Raw genomic sequence first — 18,434 nt, forward strand, 5'->3', positions numbered from 1 at the left:
GTTTCAGTGAAGCTCCCGAGAAAAATACTTGTCATTATATGAATAAAATATTGGATGAGATTTTTCTTCATACTTTTCCACTAAAACAACATAAGACAAAAGATAATGCAGAAACAGGTAAGAAAATACAATTGTCTTCTATTCAGTCATTTTTAAAGATTTTTTGAAACTGTAAAATAACATCACTCTTTTCATTTATATTTTTAACTTCATTAATACTTTTTAATAAAATAAGCTATTTTCATTAGTCTGTATTAGATTTATATTGATAATTAAAATAATGTAATACTAATTTAGTTATTGATATTATGAAATAATTTTAAAATAAATATTACATATTTTTCTGACTTTTAGTTTTTCCTTTGTCGATATTACAACATACGCAAAACTCTGTTTTGAGGAATCTTTGCTACTTTTGAGGGTAAATGGATTTTTAGACCAAAATGTGTGAGAACGCCAGCACTAAATGAAGCAAGTTTGATTTGAAAATAATGATAGCATCTATCTAAATAGCATATTGTAAGAACTTTAAAAGAAATAAGTTACAAAGAAAGGTAATGAGCTAGAGAGAACACCAATGAATTCCTTTTCATCTTGTTTTCAGTTGGCAACACTTCGAAGTAGAAAAGGTAAAATCTTATTCTTAAGTGACTTTTATATAAGTTTTGTAGCTACTCACGTGAAACAGATTTCACCAGATACTTCAAAACATCAATAGCACTTATACATAGTTAAATATAACTATTTTGATTCCTTAAATCAAGAACTTTTAATGGACTTTGGAACTATTTTTTATCTGTTAACCTCACATTGCCCATGACTAAGTTCCAAATAGAAAATGTAATGAAGGACTGATCTCTAATTTAAGTAACAAATTCTTCTACTTAGAATAAAACATGAAGAATCAGCATGTAAACTATGAATTACATTGTTCAAACGTGTATGTATGTATTCTTAAATTGTATCGGTATTATATTCACACAAATGAACTACTTTTATTACCTTTATCTCATAGAATGACCTCAGTGTTAAAGTTTACACACACACACACACACACGCACACACACACACACACACGCACACGCACACACACACACACAGGCATAATTACATGCTGCTGTATACTGGTTTAAGAATTGGTATCAAAGTTATCTAGCTTTTAAAAAATTAGTAAGAATTTCAAAATACCTATGCTACTTGAATTTCTGTCGCTGGATTATTAAATGATATTGAAACAATTTGGCCATGACTTCTGCTGTATAAAAGCTATAATACTCTTTTATCTCAAATAATGAGATAAAAATAATATTTATTATTAACAAATAATAAATTTAAATGTTAAATGCTCTATTATAGAGGTAAATTGGGTTTAAAATAGAATATTTCAAGCAGAAGAGAAAAAACATATAAGGTTAAACAGAGTGAGGAATCAGTTTCAATTTGTGATGTGAAGCTTGCTAGGGTATGGATTGATCTTTTCATATGCTAAGATAGACCCTCTGGCATGCCCTGTAGAGAATACATATACTGATCTAAAACAAAAATGTAAAACAGCTGTTAAGTGACAGAGAAAATGTTCATTGGACCACCAGACTGTCATATATATTGCACTCTTAATCAGAAAGCACCTGTCTTTTCTTTTCCTTTTCAACAATCTCTGCATTGTATTTAATCTGTACAGAATGCATCTCCCAACAGGTGCAATGGTGTTTATATATCTAAAACTTTATTTAAATGAAGCTTATAACAAGAGATGTTTCAATTAACAGGGCATAGGTTTATGAGAAGGAATCATTCTAACATTTGGCAAATCTATAGATTGTGATGCATTTGTAAAATTTAATTATTAGAAAATTAGAGTATAGATGCCAAGAAAACCTAAGATCAAAGGGGCTTTAAGGAATTTTATGCAATATATTTGCATCCAGAGAAACTACAGGTAAAAGCCAATGGTGGGAATGTGGAAGAACTTGACATATTGGGGACAGATATCACAAAATGTCATGTTTTATTGACATGTCCATATAAAAAGTAGTCTCTGTTGCATTGGTTTATTTTCCTACAGTTCAATTTTTCCTGTATTATCATGATTCGGTTTTTGAAATTGAATATAATAGATCCATGATCAATCTTACTGGACAAAGAACATATATATTGATAGTAATTCTAAGGTTTGTATTACAATCACCCAAATCAGCTTCAAATAGATAATTTATTTAAAACCATGGATATAATCATAAAATTATTGCTCTTACAATATACCACTTTGAAGGTAGAAGCAGCCATAAAATTACTCACTGTAGCTTTTTTTACTAAATGAGCTCTATCCCTACAGGGGCCACGCAGATACTGTAAGTGACACAAGTCTGGTGAAACATGTGACCCTAAGTTGAGTATTCATCTTCTGATCTTTGATAGAAACAGGTGTTGAAGAAAATATTCTTCTTAACTCTGGGATGAACAACATGGCAAGCTAGTGAGCAGTGTCCATTTAATTGACTGTTTCCATGGAGAAAAATTATACAATGTTTGCAGAAATTCGATTTTTCAATAACAAAATACATTGATAGGCTATCTCTTGTCCTTGGGCTTCCAATTTGCCATCTTTGGTATAATAGTTGAGAACATAGACTTACTGTCAAACATAACTTAGATCAACATCTGTCTTGCCCATTATCTTTATGACCTTGGGTGAGTGGCCTTTAAATTCCATTTCATTCTCAGAGTGAATGGAATTAATAATAAAAGCTAATTTATGGAGATGTTTTAATCATAAATGATATAAGAGGTATAAAATACATAGCATGGCAAGTACTCAATGAGTGGTAAATATGCAATAAGTGGTAGATGTTATGGTTTTTTGGTGTTCGTTTTGTTTGAGACAGTGCCTCCTTCTGTCACCCTGGCTGGAGTGCAGTGGTGTGATCTTGGCTCACTGCAACCTCTGCCTCCAGGGTTCTAGTGACACTCCCATCACAGCCCCTTCAATCCCCCTAGTAGCTGGGACACTAGGTGCCTGCAAATATGGCCACCTAATTTTTGTATTATTTTGTTGAAACAAAGTTTCACTGTGTTGCACGGGCTGGTATCAAACTTCTGAGCTCAAGCAATCTGCCCGTCTCAGCTTTCTAAAGTGCTGGGACTACAGGCATGAACCATCTCACCTGGCCTTATTGTTTTTAATAAGATACAGATTTTAAAAAGTGAAGGTCCAGAAATCAATGTAATTGGACTATTAACGTGCAGGGATTTAAACTTTCAGGGCTCCTAATTTCAAATCCACCAAGCTGTTTTCTATATATATTTGTAATTGCAAGTTCATAAAAAAAGCTCTAATTTCCTTACCTGCTTTATGAGTTGACACAGGATAAATATTTTTTACATCATTGATAAAGCCTTTTTTAATATTTATAATTCCCCTTAATAGCTGTATACCAACATCTATTATAGGTTAACATAGAAAGGAAAGGTTACTCTGTTCCTCAGAGAGTTCATACAAAATTATCTCACCTCAAGCATTCATATTTTGTAAGGAACAAATCCATTTTAAAAATTCTTCCACTAAAGCAATATCCACAAGGTCATTTGTTATAAAGCATAGGAGACTCTATTTTAATTACTTTTTTGGAGACAAATAATAAAAATAATTTTTATGGTGGTAGTTATTCTGGGCATAATTTGAAAAACTGATTGGCTCCTTCAGACTGTACCAGTTCTATTGGATAGACTTTAGCCTTAGAATAATGCAGCTCTTCTTAGACCTTCACTGGTTCCCATTTCAAAATCTTCTCCCTATTAACACCTCAGATCCTCCGGCTGATTCCCACCAAATTCTACCTCTTTGCCTCATCAACTTGTTTTTCTCAACAGTTAACAAACTCCTCCCTTCTACTGATGTGTTTGTATCTAAACAGCTTAGAAATTATCCCACTAATATGTTGTACTTACAATCAGACAATACTAATTGCAATCACTACAATGATGAGGCCTTATAATCTGGTCAGCTAAAACCCTCTATATGCATAGTCTCATTTAATCCTCACCACAGCTCTATAAAGTAGACTCCACAAATATACCAAAGCACTTCATTTGTAAAATCATTCTGAAAGATGTTAAATAATTTGTCTAGTAAGTGTCAGAGTCAGGGCTTCCATCTCATTTCCAAGGCTATACTATTCTGGCCTCTCTAAATTCTTGGCTTAAAAACTAAACCAAGATGAATTAGACACATACTAAATAAGAATTCTAACATTTTCTGGGTGGTTGCAGAGAAACATAAAGCTAAATATCACTCAAAGCTATTAAACATTACCTTGCATAGCTGAAGTTGAGCCTATACAAACATAATTTAAGCACCCCTTTTTAGGAAGATCTATATTTGAAGAGCAAGGCATGTTTTACTCTGCTTTCTAACCATTATTTTGTTAATGTAATAATTACCTCACGAAGGTCACCCTAGAGGTTTTCAAATTGCTCCCAATAATGCATAAATAGTTTATAAATGAAGGTAAAATGTCCCAACAGGTTTAGATCCACAGAGAAACAGTTTCCTGAGACATAATTCTGAGAAAGATTAAAAGGATTGAAGTCCAAAAGATGGATGAACAAAGACTTAATTAAGGAGAATCATGCTTTTGTGATATTCTTTGGGGAAAAAGAGCTTCTATCTTCACAAAAAAGTACTATCTTTTTTAAGCATGCAAACCATTGACAAACTTTGAGTAGCTAATCCACCAGACTCATATTAACATACAGAACATGAAATGCATTTTCCTTTGGGCAAGGAGAGGAGAATCTATTGCACATGTCATCTGTTTCTGTGAATACTGAAGATTACAATTATGTTTTGATGTTAATCCAACTACTGCACATTTCTTGTTGCAGAGCACCGTGTGAAAATGTGAGTGACAATATAAATCTTTTTAAATCGAATTCAACACTATTGAAAAGAGCTGATGTTTTCAAATACTATTACAAAGCCTCTGAGAAACAAGAATAACTCTTTAAATGAAGCCGCTTTTCTATAGTGACCTATTTGCTATGAAAATTGAATAGCCAGAATAAAATCAAATTCTGTAGGTCTGCTATATTGTGTGTGTGTATTTTGCATTTTTAGAAACAATCACCTCTAATGTTTTGATGTCCTCATAAGCAAACTGCACGCTGGGAACTCCAAGATGGTTGATGAAATAATCAGCATCACCTTGTATCTGTATAGAACTGATATTGGTTTCTGGGCACTGAGTTCTTCTGGTACAGTTGAAATTATTTTTCTGAAAAACATAATTTAAATTGTTAACACATACTATACTTCCCAGGTCACCCCTAAATCAGTACTACTCAAAACATGGTCCACGGATCAGCAGCATCAATGTCCCCCTGGAAACTGTTAAAAATGAAAATCCTTGACTCCACATGGTCTTGCCTGACAGGGACATTGATGCTAGAGGCCTGGAATCTGCTTTGTAACACTCCTCTTTGATTCTGATGCTCGCAGAAGCATGACTAGCACTGGCCAGAATCAAGGTCTGCTTGCTGCTGTTGCTTCAAAAGCATTTTTATCATAGGTTTAATTTGAACTCTAATGACTCTGACAATATTTAAAGGAATGTTGAGTCTCTAAACAGGTGTAACATTTTGGTTTTTTTTATTACATTTCCCATAAATTTAAAGAATGCTTTGTAGGGTATAATTCTGTTCTTCCTAAAATGTTTATTAAAAACTAAAGAAGAGTCCAGGCATGATGGCTCACGCCTATAATCCCAGCACTTTGGGAGGCTGAGGCGGGCAGATCACCTGAGGTCAGGAGTTTGAGACCAGCCTGCCCAACATGCTGAAACCCCGTCTCTACTAAAAATACAAAAATTAGCTGGGTGTGGTGGCAGGTGCCTGTTATCCCAGCTATTCAAGAGGCTGAGGCAGGAGAATCACTTGAATCCAGGAGGCAGAGGTTGCAGTGAGCCGAGACTGTACCACTGCACTCCAGGCTGGGTGACAAGAGCAAGACTTCATCTCACAAAAAGAAAGAAAGAAAGAAGGAAGAAACTTTCTCCATTTCTTCCTGAAAGCATATTCCTAGATGTCTTAAGATGATATGCCAACAACTGCAGTGGGCCATGGTAAACCACACGGCGAAGTGCAAGCTCTGGGGAACATAAGATGGTATAGGCTATAATTTCTTGAAATAAGGGTTGCCTGGCATGCAAAACAAATGACAGTAGCTTTACAAGAATAAAACAAATATCTAAAACAAACTAAAGGTTTTATAATTAATATTGATTAAAGTGTCTTATTTAATAAATTTCTCAAAAATCTAGAACATTTCTGAGATACAGTGGCCTCAACTATGAAACACTGAAGAATACCAATGGCTTGGACGGCTGTGAGAAAATGAGGCAATAAATAGAAGAACATCATGTCTCGTTTCCGTCACATAAAGTATGTACGCATTCTGTGTTTCCCTTTGAATCAAGACATCAACTTTTCAACCGTTCATGCTTCTTTGGCATGGCATAACTTCAAAAATACTTTTAATCTATGTGAAAGAAAACTGTTAAAATAAGACTCAAGCTCTCCAGGGGAGATAGATGTCCCTGTGGTTAATAGGGAAGATTAAATTTAAAAACAGAAGTAAGTGGCCTTGCTAAAGTGAGAAAGAACAGCCACATTCTTAGAAAAAGCAGCTCCACGAACATTTGCTTTATACCCTGAGCCAGAACAGTTCCTATAACCAGACACAAGAAAAACTGGAGCTGGAAACTGCCCCTCACCAGCCCTTTGAAAGAAAAGTTTGGCAAGAGTTCTGGCGTGGGGCATGGAAAACACCCAATAAAAAATGTCACAGAGTTCTGGTTTGGGGCATAGAAAACACACAATCAGCACTCTACTATTTTGACCAATTGGAACTAAGCAAGTTTGAATCCTTCATTTGTATAAACAGGCCTGATTGAGAGCTGAGGGGGGAATTTTTCCTATTTAAGCTAGACCTCCCTTTGTTCTTCAGAAAACACACTTTCACTTATACTAAAAGCTGTGCCTACCTAGTCTACAGATTGTTGTTTTAATAGAAAAGAACGCTCCACCCTTTTCCTCTGCAGATCATCTTGTCTTTTGCTAACACTTATCAAAAGACTTGAAAATATGTGGTATAATATTAAGAAAATGAGTTAGTCCAACTATTTCAACTATAGTTGTTATAAACATATAATAATATTTCAAGAGCTATCTAATTTCTTTGAAGACCTAATGTAAAGATCTTTGCAACAAAGTTAAACATCAATTAAAGTGGAAAGCCAGCATGAACCTTTACAAGCAAGCCCCAGTTTCAGTTTACAGACAAGAAAGCCTTTCTGTTGAATGTGTTTACAACTTTCTTGGCTGATTAACCACTTTGGAAATAGCAAAAGAATGTTTTAACCATGCAGTCTAATCAGCAGCAACTTAATTCGTTTTATGGTGACTCCCACACCTACCACCAATTTGCTTCTTTTCAAAACTGAATTTTTCGAAAAGGGAGGTAATCGTTTTTCACTTTCTGAGACATTCCTCTGGCTTAAGACTCCTGGAGGTGACATGTTAAGCTGGGACTGTTTAGCAGGCGTCTTGAATAGTCTCAAAGAAGAGCTAGTCTTAAGTATTAGATCATGAAAAACAGATGATTTTCTATCATGTTGTAAATCCCAAGAGCCTCTGGAGGTATTTGTTTAGCTAGATTTTTGTTGTTGTTTGTTTTTAAGTTGAATTTGAATGCCTAGGGCAAGCAAGCCATGTCTTAACGTTCATCACTAGTGTCTCACACTCAGCCTGCTCCACTCATTCAGATTTAAGAACTGGGCCCGAGCCGTTGAATTTGTGAAACCTAGATTGTTGCACCATTTTAAGTCATTAATGAGGATATGATAGGATCTGGTGTTTACTTTCTCCAGATGCCTGACTAATGAAAGTAAAAACCATTTTTAAATTATCTACTTTCTCTTTAGTGAAGCAACACATATATCCTTTCAAGACAGAAAAAGCGTCCTACTCAACATAAATGAAAATATCCGTTTGGCTTTAATTTCATTTTGCATATATTTAACTTTTAATATCCAGCCCAATTCTCAGCCACGCTCCTTAGATCGAAATTTTTTTCTCAACAGAGAAATGGCATGGTCAAAAATTAACAATTTCAAATTCTACAGTATGTGCCTGTTAAAAATTATTTTTTTAAAAAAATAAACATTGCATTTAAGTTTAATATTTGATATTTTCATTGTCATCATTAGTTGTATAAACATTTAGTTATACTATAGCTGCCCTCTGACAAAAGATGTTAGTTTCTCATATGTGCAAGTTTCTAATATGGCACAAATGACCCCACTCTAATCAATCCTTGTCATTGTTTTTTTGACTTTTTTTTTGTCTTTTAAGATGAAGTCTCACTATGTTGCCTAACGTTGTCTAGGCTGAGCTCGACCTTCTGGGTTTAAGTGATCCTCCCACCTCAGTTTCCTGAATAGCTGGGACTGCTGGGCCCAGCGACTTGATTTGTTTGCTCTGACAGTTACACAGAGCACAATTCTGCTTTAGCCTCAGCCTACCATTTTTGAACCCACTATGAATTCTCTTCTAGTCTTTCTGTTCTTTTTATAGCTACTGTCATACAGCTTTAATATTTTCATTGCATTCCATTTCCATGGTTTCCACTAAGTACATTATTATTTACATATTTCGTATTTTTCAGGAAATCAAAAGGGCAGCATTCAGCTTTCAGGATTACATTCCCCCAAAACACTTTGCATTCTTCTTCCTGCTATAGTTTGCTCTGTCGTGCCTATTTATTTAAAAGTCTAACTTTTTCCCTAAAAGTTTCTATTTCTGCCTCTGCCACATAAAAACATTTTTTTTCTAAACCGACTAAGATGGCAACAGAGTGAGCATTGTCTAGAAATGTCTTACAATTTTACTTTAGGGTTAAGATCTATTAAACTACATCTCTGCTGCTAAATGTGGACCATTTATGGAGAGGGGACAGCATACAGAAAAGAGGGTGGAGTGACCCAAGAGAGAGCTGCCAGCACTCCACTTTTGAGCCTCATGTCATAATCAGGCCCAAAGGGAGGGAAAATGCTTCAAGAAAGCCAAACCAGGATAGGGGCTTCAGGGACAACACAGCTTCCTGAGTAATATTCCTGGAGCTTCTCACCTACTGAACCCAGTTTCTCTGATGGCCTTGTAGAGGACTTAATTTACCATCCCCACCTCACCCTACTCCACACACAACCCTCTCTCCTCCTTTCTCTTTCTGTGACCTCATTCTTTACTTCTTACTCTCAGTAATTTAACCAGTGATGAGAAGAAGCCTGGTACCCTCAAGCCTGTGTTCAGTCTGTCCTTTCATGCTTCTGTTTCTAACTAGCTTCAAAGTTAAAAAGTCAGATAACCAAATGTGTCCATATAACCCAAAAGCCAGGAACCCAATTTGCAGATTTGAGGGGTTTTCCCGCCCCCAACCCAGGTAATTTTCTCTAAGAATTCCCCTTAAGAGAAAAACATTCCTGGCATAGAAACACTATTCTCTAAATCTAAATCTTCATTATTCATTACTTTAAGGTAATGAATTTAAGGCCAAATTCAGACCTGAAGGGATTGTAAACCTATATTCAATCCTAATGTGAATTGTTTTTCCTCACAGCACTTCAGTGGATTATAATACATCCATGTAAGGTAATAGACATTGATCTACTCGACCCTCATAAGCATTAATATCTGTGAGACAAGTAGGAAGAAATGCTAATTTTCTTCATTTTACTAGAAGTTAAGCACCATGGAAGAGGGAGGTTGGCAACACATTTGTGCAGGTCGATTAATTTTTTAAATTTATTTACAAGGCTGAGTAAATTCATATTAAGAATTTCATCCAATGAGTTCAAAATGCCTCATATTTAATGTTTGGTAACAAGCATTTTTATTCCAGTTCATAAAATGAACAATTTCAGCAAGGATCGTGGTTACGTCACTAGCTTAATTTTCCACCACAAGTCCATAGAAGATCTGAAATGAAATCACCACCTCAGTCCTAAATCTGCCTGCTCTTTGCAAGTACAGTTTTAAGCTGAAAGGCAAAACTTCATAATAAATGATCACGTAAGTGAGATTAAAAATATTGTCAATATTCGCATTACTTAAATAGTGATGCCAAGACACATTGACAAGTTTCTAAAAGTATTTTAAAAATCTGTTTAATGATTCAAATGTTTTATTTCCCCACATTCTGCCTTCTCCTGCATACATAAGCATTCACTCTACATGCATAGAAATCTAAGTTGATTATTTACTTGAACAAGAAGAAAAATATAACATTCAAGATAAAAATATCATATTCTATACATCATAATAAAATTAAATCACTTTCTTTTAATTTCAGTTATATTCTTGTAAGTTCAATTTTGTAGAAATAATTTATCTCACTGGTTTTTCTGTTTTTTACAGTATAGCAATGTACCGATTATTATAATGATACCCATGATGTTAAAAAATAATGATTTCTTGCTGTAAGGCACTGTGGTGGTTAATTTTAAGTGTCAACTTGGCTGGGCCATGGGATGCCCAGATTTATGGTCAAACATTATTCTGAGTGTATCTGTGAAAGTGTGACTAGATGAAATTAACACGAATTGTTAGGCTGAGTAAAGCAAATTGCCCTCTTCAATGTGGACACCCCTCATCTCATCAGCTGAAGACCTGAATAGAACAAAAAGGCTGACCTTCCCACAAGAAAGGGGAGTGGGAGAACTTCTGTCTGGACTGCCTTGAGCTAGGACATTGGTCTTTTCCTTTCTTTGGTTCTGAACCATAAAATAAGCTTTTTAAGGGTCTCAAGTCTGTTGGCTTTTGGGCTGTTACTTAATAGCTTTCCTGGTGCTCAGACCTTCAAACTCAAACGAGCTCTATACTACTGTCTCTCTTAGTTCTGTATCTTTCCAACCACAGACGTCTGGGCTTATCAGCTACTGTAACCAAGTGAGCCAAATTCTTATACTAAATCTGCTTACACACACACACACACACACACACACACACACACACACATTCATATAGTTTTATATATATATATATATATATATATATATAATTGCACAATCATATGTTATTAATATATTTATATATAAAATGTGTGTGAGTATGGGGAGAGAGAGAGAGTGTGTGTATTAGTTGGTCTCGACTGCTATAACAGAATGCCATAACATTTGGCTTAAACAACAGTAATGCATTTTAAATGGCTCTGAAGGCGGAGAAGTTCATCAGGGTGCCATCACGGTAAGTTCTAGTGAAGGCCTTCCTGGTGTGCAGATGACAGTTTTCCCATGGTATCCTCACATTATGAAGAGCAGAAAGAGAGATCTTGCGTGTACCTCTCTTTTCATAAGGGGATTAATTCATTCACTATCACTCCATCCACATGACCTATTTACTTCCCAAAGGCCCCATCTACAAATACCAACAACATTGGGGATTTTATCTTCAACGTATGAATTTTGAGGGTACACAAACATTTAGTCTACAGCAAGATATATCTTATTGATTCTGTATCCTTGGGGAACTCTAACATAGGCACTCTTAGATGACAGGTCACCTTTTTGTTTAAGAAATTTTCATTAGAACTAGTGAAAAAATAAACTTTAATTTCTAACTAATGGTAGTGAGGAAAATTGTGTTATTTGGTTGGCCGGAGGTAATTTGACAAAATGTCACAACACTTTAGTTTAGAACTTTATAGACGTAATCCTGGGCAATTCGAACATGCAAACAACTGAGGAATCACAGATAAGTCATTACATTTGAAATAGAAAAGAACTTACCTGATGACCAAGGGTTCTTATCCTGAACCCCCCCCCCCAAAATTTAAGATCTGTGAACTTGGTGAACCAGAAAAAAAAGCTATCTTTATTTTCACTTGCTTCTAACTGAAATTCAACATTCCATTCAGTTATGAAATAGGCCATGAACCCAGTAACATTTGTTATAATATTAGCAGTAATTGTAACTTTGTAACCAAATAAAATCAGATGTTTTCTTATCATACTTCAGTTATTGCCAAAACATTGAAATATCCATTAAACTTACTGCTAATTTGGAAATATGGCAGTTATGAGACACTTTGTTGACTTTTGTCATTTAATGTGTTAATTTTAACAGCCTATATATTACAAAAATGCAGATGTGTATGTTACGAAGGTAATTGCAGTTTAATATCATTGCTTTCCTTGCAACCCTGCACATTTTAACTGAGCCATTTAAGACGTAATTTTTGACAATGGGTCTATATAGGTCTTAGCAGCCTGCCTAAATAGCCCACAGCAGGGAAACTATCCCAGCAAAATAGATTTATTTTACAAATTAGAAAATTAAGGCCCCAAATTAATAGAATTGAGATTTAATCCCGGAACTTTTTATTTCAAATGCGATGCTGTTTCTTATGTACTATATTGATATATCCAGTTCCCAAACAACGTTAGTGCATGGGAATAAACTACCCCTAAATTTGTCCTTTTTAGGATTCTACGGGTCTTGTTTTATTTTTACCATATTACATCACCAGCTCTAGTTGTAACAAACTATACATCTATAATATTTCTTCAATATTTGTTTACTGTTTGTGCCATGTATTCTTCATTTATTTAACTTGTATTTTTATGCCAACATTGAACCCAATACCCAACATTTAACGATGCATTGCAGATGTCTTGTAATAGTCTTTGATAGGAAATAAAGAGGTTATGCTAACTGGCTTTTTCTATTATTTTATACTAGCTTATTTAAGTTATTCTAAATGCCAACATCTAATGAGCTTCTCATAAACAAAATATATCCAAGACAGTAAAAAAAATTTAAAAATTAATACATATCTTGCAATACCTTTATTATAGATTAAATTGGGTAGGGGAAGAAAACTAGAATTCATCTTATTATAAAATAGAAATTTTCAGGGCTGGGTGCAGTGGCTCATGCCTGTAATCCCAGCACTTTGAGAGGCCAAGGCAGGCGAGTTACTTGAGGCCAGGAGTTTGAGACCAGCCTCGCCAACATGGCAAAACTCTGTCTCTACTAAAAATATAAAAATTAACTGGGTGTTGTGGCACACACCTGTCGTCCTAGCTACTTGGGAGGCTGAGGCAGAACTGCGTGAAGACAGGGGGCGGTGGTTGCAGGGAGTCAAGCTAGCACCACTGCAGTCCAGCCAGGGTGACAGAGTGAGACTCCCTCTGGAAAAAAAAAAAAAAAAAAAATTAACCCATAATATGGGGTTTTCAAAATCTCCTATATCTCAGGGTTTCTGCAAAGATTTAAAATCTACTTACTGCATATTAACAAAAAGTATTTTCAGCTTTAGTGAAAAGTTGCTAATCTTCTACTCTACACAAGTAGCACTGCCAAATTGAAAAACATCCTCTAATTCTCTTCTCTCTTCTGTTAGTTAGACAACCTTAATCTCATTATCAGATATAGAAAAATGTTCTTTTATATTTGAAATACGTTTTATTAGATTTAAAATTTCATTACCCACTCATGAGTGCTTAATCCATCTCTAAGAGTAAAAATAGAGAAACATGAAAATATTGGCCCTTATTTTCACTCTAGCTTCCCTCTGGTGTCTTCTTCTTAACTCCCTCAACAACTGACCTTCATTTCCTCTTCCTCTTCTGACCAATTTAAGATCCCTTACCAGTAGTCACAAGATGGAAGAAGATGGATTTCTTCGTATTTTCTCTCTTCACTTAAAGACTTTGTGTAATAATAAAAACATATTTGTTCTTTTAAAATGTTAGAAAATGTTCACATTTCAACCAAACTGTGGCATCTAAGTAAAAGCCCCCACTAACCTAGTCACATAGTACCTACTCTATGGCCTCTTATACCACAACAGGTTCCAGATGAATCCAGCTTTAAAATGTAAAAATCTAAATCATAAAATTGTACTGGGAACAATGGAAGATAATTTCAATAATCTCCATTATTGAAATGAATAGAGAATGAAAAATATGTGTTTGAATATGACACAAATCCAAAACATAAAAAAGATTATTTAGTCCAACTGCATAAAATTACAACTTTTCTGTATGATAAAAATTACTATAAACAAACATGATTGAAAACCTGGAAAAACATTTACAATTTATTTCACAGACAAACAGCTAGTTTCTATAATAGATGAAGAAAGATAAGCTGATACAAAAAAATGAATATGAACTGGTATTACTGAGAAAAAATATCATAAATGCCTTTATACATAAAGGATACATAAAGTGACTTTTATATTTATTCTTAAAAAAACTTTGTCAAGTTTGTTTGAATATGGACTGTGTCTTGAAGGATGTGAGAAATCTGGTGCCTCATACCAAGGAAAAAAATTGGCACAAATTCTACAAAATTTAAATAAGATTATCTGCACACAGATAATGAAATAATATACAGACTTTAGAAAGAAAAATGAATCTGTTTACACACTGATGATGAACAATCTCCCAGATACACTTTTACATAAAAAATAATGTGCAGAGATATTCTATAAGATTAGCATCCGTGTTTCAAAAATCAAAAATAAAAGTCTATATGCTCTAATATGTACAAATGCCATTTGCCTCTGGGGAGAACACTGGCGCAAGGAATAGGTTTAGAAGAAAAACTTTCCATTGTTTATTTGCTTATTACTTTTGTATTTTAAATCTGTGAGTGAATCACCTCTGCAAAAAATAAATGTTACATTTTAAAAATTACCTCTGAACTGTATGTTCTGTGTTCCCAGTTCTAAGAATCCCTTGATTGTAAGATATAGTATGAAAAAAAGGCTTTAAAAAGGCTTTTGTGGCCGTGCTTAGTGGTAATCTCAACAGTTTGGGAGGCCGAGGCAGGTGGATCACCTGAGGTCAGGATTTCAAGACCAGGCTGGCCAACATGATGAAACTTTGTCTTTATTAAAAATACAAAAATTAGCTGGTTGTGGTGATACGCACTTGTTATCTTGGCTACTCGGGAGGCTGAGGTAGGAGAACTGCTTGAACCCAGGAGGCGAAGATTGCAGTGAGCTGAGATCGAGCCACTGCACTAGAGCCTGGGACATAGAGTGAGACTCCAACTCAAAAAAAAAAATTTTAAAAATTTAAAAAGAGGCTTTTGTTTGGACATAGAGAAGAAACAAACCATGTAGCAGATACGGCCTAGTTTTAGAAGTAGTCACAATTGAAGAAATGTCTAACAGTGGAGAAACTGGGTATTTAGAGCTGCGAAATCACAGACAGCCAGTTAATCTAGGAAGATAAATTTAGGACCATTAAAAATGCATATACCACTAGGGAGAGAAACTGCCACTTTCATTTATTAGGGAAAAACAGGATCTCTGATGGAGATTTTGGGAATGGTACAATAGCATGAAGTCTCTGCTGAAGCAAAGGACACTTAAGTTGACAACCCATGTCACCAGCAGGACACCAGGAAAGAATAAAGAGCCAAAAGATGGTAGGCCAAGACTGAAAGCAAAACTTCATTCATTTCATGATTATAATTTCCTTCAGGGCCATTCTGGTTTACACGGTTTGTGTCTATGTGCACTTTCTAGGCAATATCCATCTATTGTCAAAATATGCCAAATATGGACCACTTCACTTAGTACAAGGAGGCAATCATATAAGGACTTATTTATAAATGATCATCATATTATATCATAATGCAATTCTATAAGGTGAGTTATTTTTATTTCATTTTACAGGCTAAAAGCTTTGTTATCCCCAACAGACATAAGAAGAGCAAATTGAATGGCAGGGAGAAGTTTCTAACTTAGACTGTTGTTCTCTTCAACCTCCACTGCTGGCCTGAAGATTTTTCCTCCAATTTAGCTAAGGAAAAAAGGAGTAGGTTCCTCAACTTGTAGAGAAAGAGCTGTTAAGCTGCTGATTATTCAACCCAACTAAAATTAGCTTTTCAATTAAAAGAAATGATGTTAAAGAATTATTAGATCAAATGACTCCATAGATTCCTTTGCCACATTGGCACTTTTTTAGCATGCTTGATATTGGTCATTCCAGCAGCTATTCCTACTTTTCTGCAAATTGCAAACTATATATAGAATGACAAATCCAGAGCCTTTCCAAAAACTGTACTCTGATTATATCTACATGAAACCTTGAACACGTTGAAAAGATACGACTGTACCATCCATCTTGACCTTTGGCCAACACGCTGGGTAAAAGCACACTCCCTCTGGGTACAATTCCCACAGGACCTTAAATGACCAAAAGAATCAAGATATAGATTTTATGTCTCAGTGAAGGATAACAACTCTGGCCTCACAATGCTGTTCCATGCTGAGGAATTGGCTGACATAACATAACTTCAGCTATTATTTCACCAGCCTTCTTGAGGTTTGTCTTAAAAAGCTTCTCTTAGGCTCACAGGCAATGCTATTTTAAATAATATGGTGTCAGCACGTCAGTGATGCATTCCAGCTGCCAGGCATTAAAAAAAATTAGCTGAGAAAATCTAACTGGTTTTCAAATTCATATTAACTCTCTTAGGCTGAAATATTTTTAATGAAATACTTAAATTAAATCTTCTTTAGAAGAAGCAGTTTAGCACATTTCTTTAAAAAAATCAGACGTTTAAAAAAATAGTAAACCAGAAGCAAAGAAACAATTCAAATCATTTTGCATATATTTAGCATTATTCACCAGACACCAGGAAAAAGTTTGCTGTCCTCTCTGTGACCAGGGTTAGAGGGCAGTTGTAAATCAGGTAGGTGTTCCTAGGTTTTTTTAGAGGTAATTTATTTAATTTTAGGAGGGCATATGGAGAAAAAAATGAAAAATGCAGACTTGGCAAGCAGAAGGACAAGAGGATGTGGATGGCATATCACCACACATTATCATTTCAAGCAGGTTAAGTGCTGAGGGTGAGAAATCAGGCAGAGGAAATAACACCATCAGCAGTAGTACATCCAAGCCTGACAGATGACTGCATCATCGCATAACCTTAAAACTGTGGACCAAAATAACTGCTACCCTCAGGATAGCTTTACTGGAGTGCACCCATTAGACCTTCGTGGACCACCACTGTATTCAAGGAGCACTGTGAACAGGACACCCAGATACTATGCCGTGGCTCACACCCCAATGCTAATTCTTGCATGTTTAGGTTTCTTTGCACCAATCTTAAAGACCTTTACCTCGGTCAGAATGTACCAAGGAGTCTTTCACTCATATTACTGTTTTAACCTAGTTCACCTTTCTATTTTTTCTGCCTCTCCTACATGTTTTTGAAGGCAGTGAATTTCTTTTGTCTATCTTTATATTGCCCTTATATTGATCAGCACAATAAAACAGGTACTTATAAGAGTTTGTAAAACTGAATTCGACCCACTTGTTATCTAATTCTTCCACTGGGGCAGAATGGTAAAGAAGAGAAGAACTACACAAACACCCCCTAATTTAGAGTAGGCTTAGACCTGAAAGTAATTGACTCGGAGTGACAAAGTGCAGGAGGTTTGAAGTTGACTTCAGGTAATTTTCTGAATCATAACAATTCTGAAAAACATAATTTCTTGTTAGGTAAAACCTGCTTGCAAGTAAACTATGAATCCCATTAGACATCTGTAGGAAGTCAGTATGTCCAGACATCACAAAGTACCTTGTGAAAAGCAGGTGCTTGAGATAAATATAAAAGAGCCATCAAAGCCTTGACTGCAGAAGAGAGGGACAATTTTGTATTCTCTTTTAAAAAGTAATGATGCTTCGGCCAGGCGCGGTGGCTCAAGCCTGTAATCCCAGCACTTTGGGAGGCCGAGGCGGGTGGATCACGAGGTCAAGAGATCGAGACCATCCTGGTCAGCATGGTGAAACCCCGTCTCTACTAAAAATACAAAAAATCAGCTGGGCATGATGGTGCGTGCCTGTAATCCCAGCTACTCAGGAGGCTGAGGAAGGAGAATTGCCTGAACCCAGGAGGTGGAGGTTGCGGTGAGCCGAGATCGCGCCATTGCACTCCAGCCTGGGTAACAAGAGCGAAACTCCGTCTCAAAAAAAAAAAAAAAAAGTAATGATGCTTTTCTTTAGTAGCATAACCCTAGGGAAGTTGCTTAACTTCTTGAAGCCTTAAATTTCCCAAATGTAAAAAGGGAATATGTTCATAATATTAGAGGATTAAAGGTAATAAACTAAATAATGCCAAATTACATAAAATATAAAAGCAATTAACATCTAGTATAAAGCACTTACTACATTCTGTAAATTATCATTGCCACTACACAAGCACACACACATACAACCTCCTATATTTTTGACAATCCTTTCTACCAAATCTACTTAAAACTGCATTTTTGCCTGCATTTTAAGATGTAGACTGATCATATTTAGAAAGTCAAACCTTTTCAAGATTACATTCCCTTTAGATCCCCCACGCCATAT

General features: G+C 35.4%; 1 protein-coding gene across 8 annotated transcripts in view; it reads right to left on the reverse strand.

The window, feature by feature from the left end:
* Window positions 1-18,434, reverse strand: part of NAALADL2 (N-acetylated alpha-linked acidic dipeptidase like 2) — a 1,348,438-nt gene that overhangs the window by 213,001 nt on the left and 1,117,003 nt on the right. For 7 of the 8 annotated variants that reach the window (XM_032258245.1, XM_032258244.1, XM_032258247.1 and 4 more), the window contains one exon: window positions 5,127-5,273. The exons of the other annotated variant lie outside the window; for it this stretch is intronic. In XM_032258245.1, coding sequence (XP_032114136.1) covers window positions 5,127-5,273 — 147 coding nt within the window. The remainder of the gene's footprint in view (window positions 1-5,126; window positions 5,274-18,434) is intronic. 8 annotated transcript variants of the gene reach the window in all.

The sequence above is a fragment of the Sapajus apella genome, unplaced genomic scaffold, assembly GCF_009761245.1.
Source record: "Sapajus apella isolate SASKATOON/1434 unplaced genomic scaffold, GSC_monkey_1.0 scaffold101, whole genome shotgun sequence".
Lineage (NCBI taxonomy): Eukaryota > Metazoa > Chordata > Mammalia > Primates > Cebidae > Sapajus > Sapajus apella.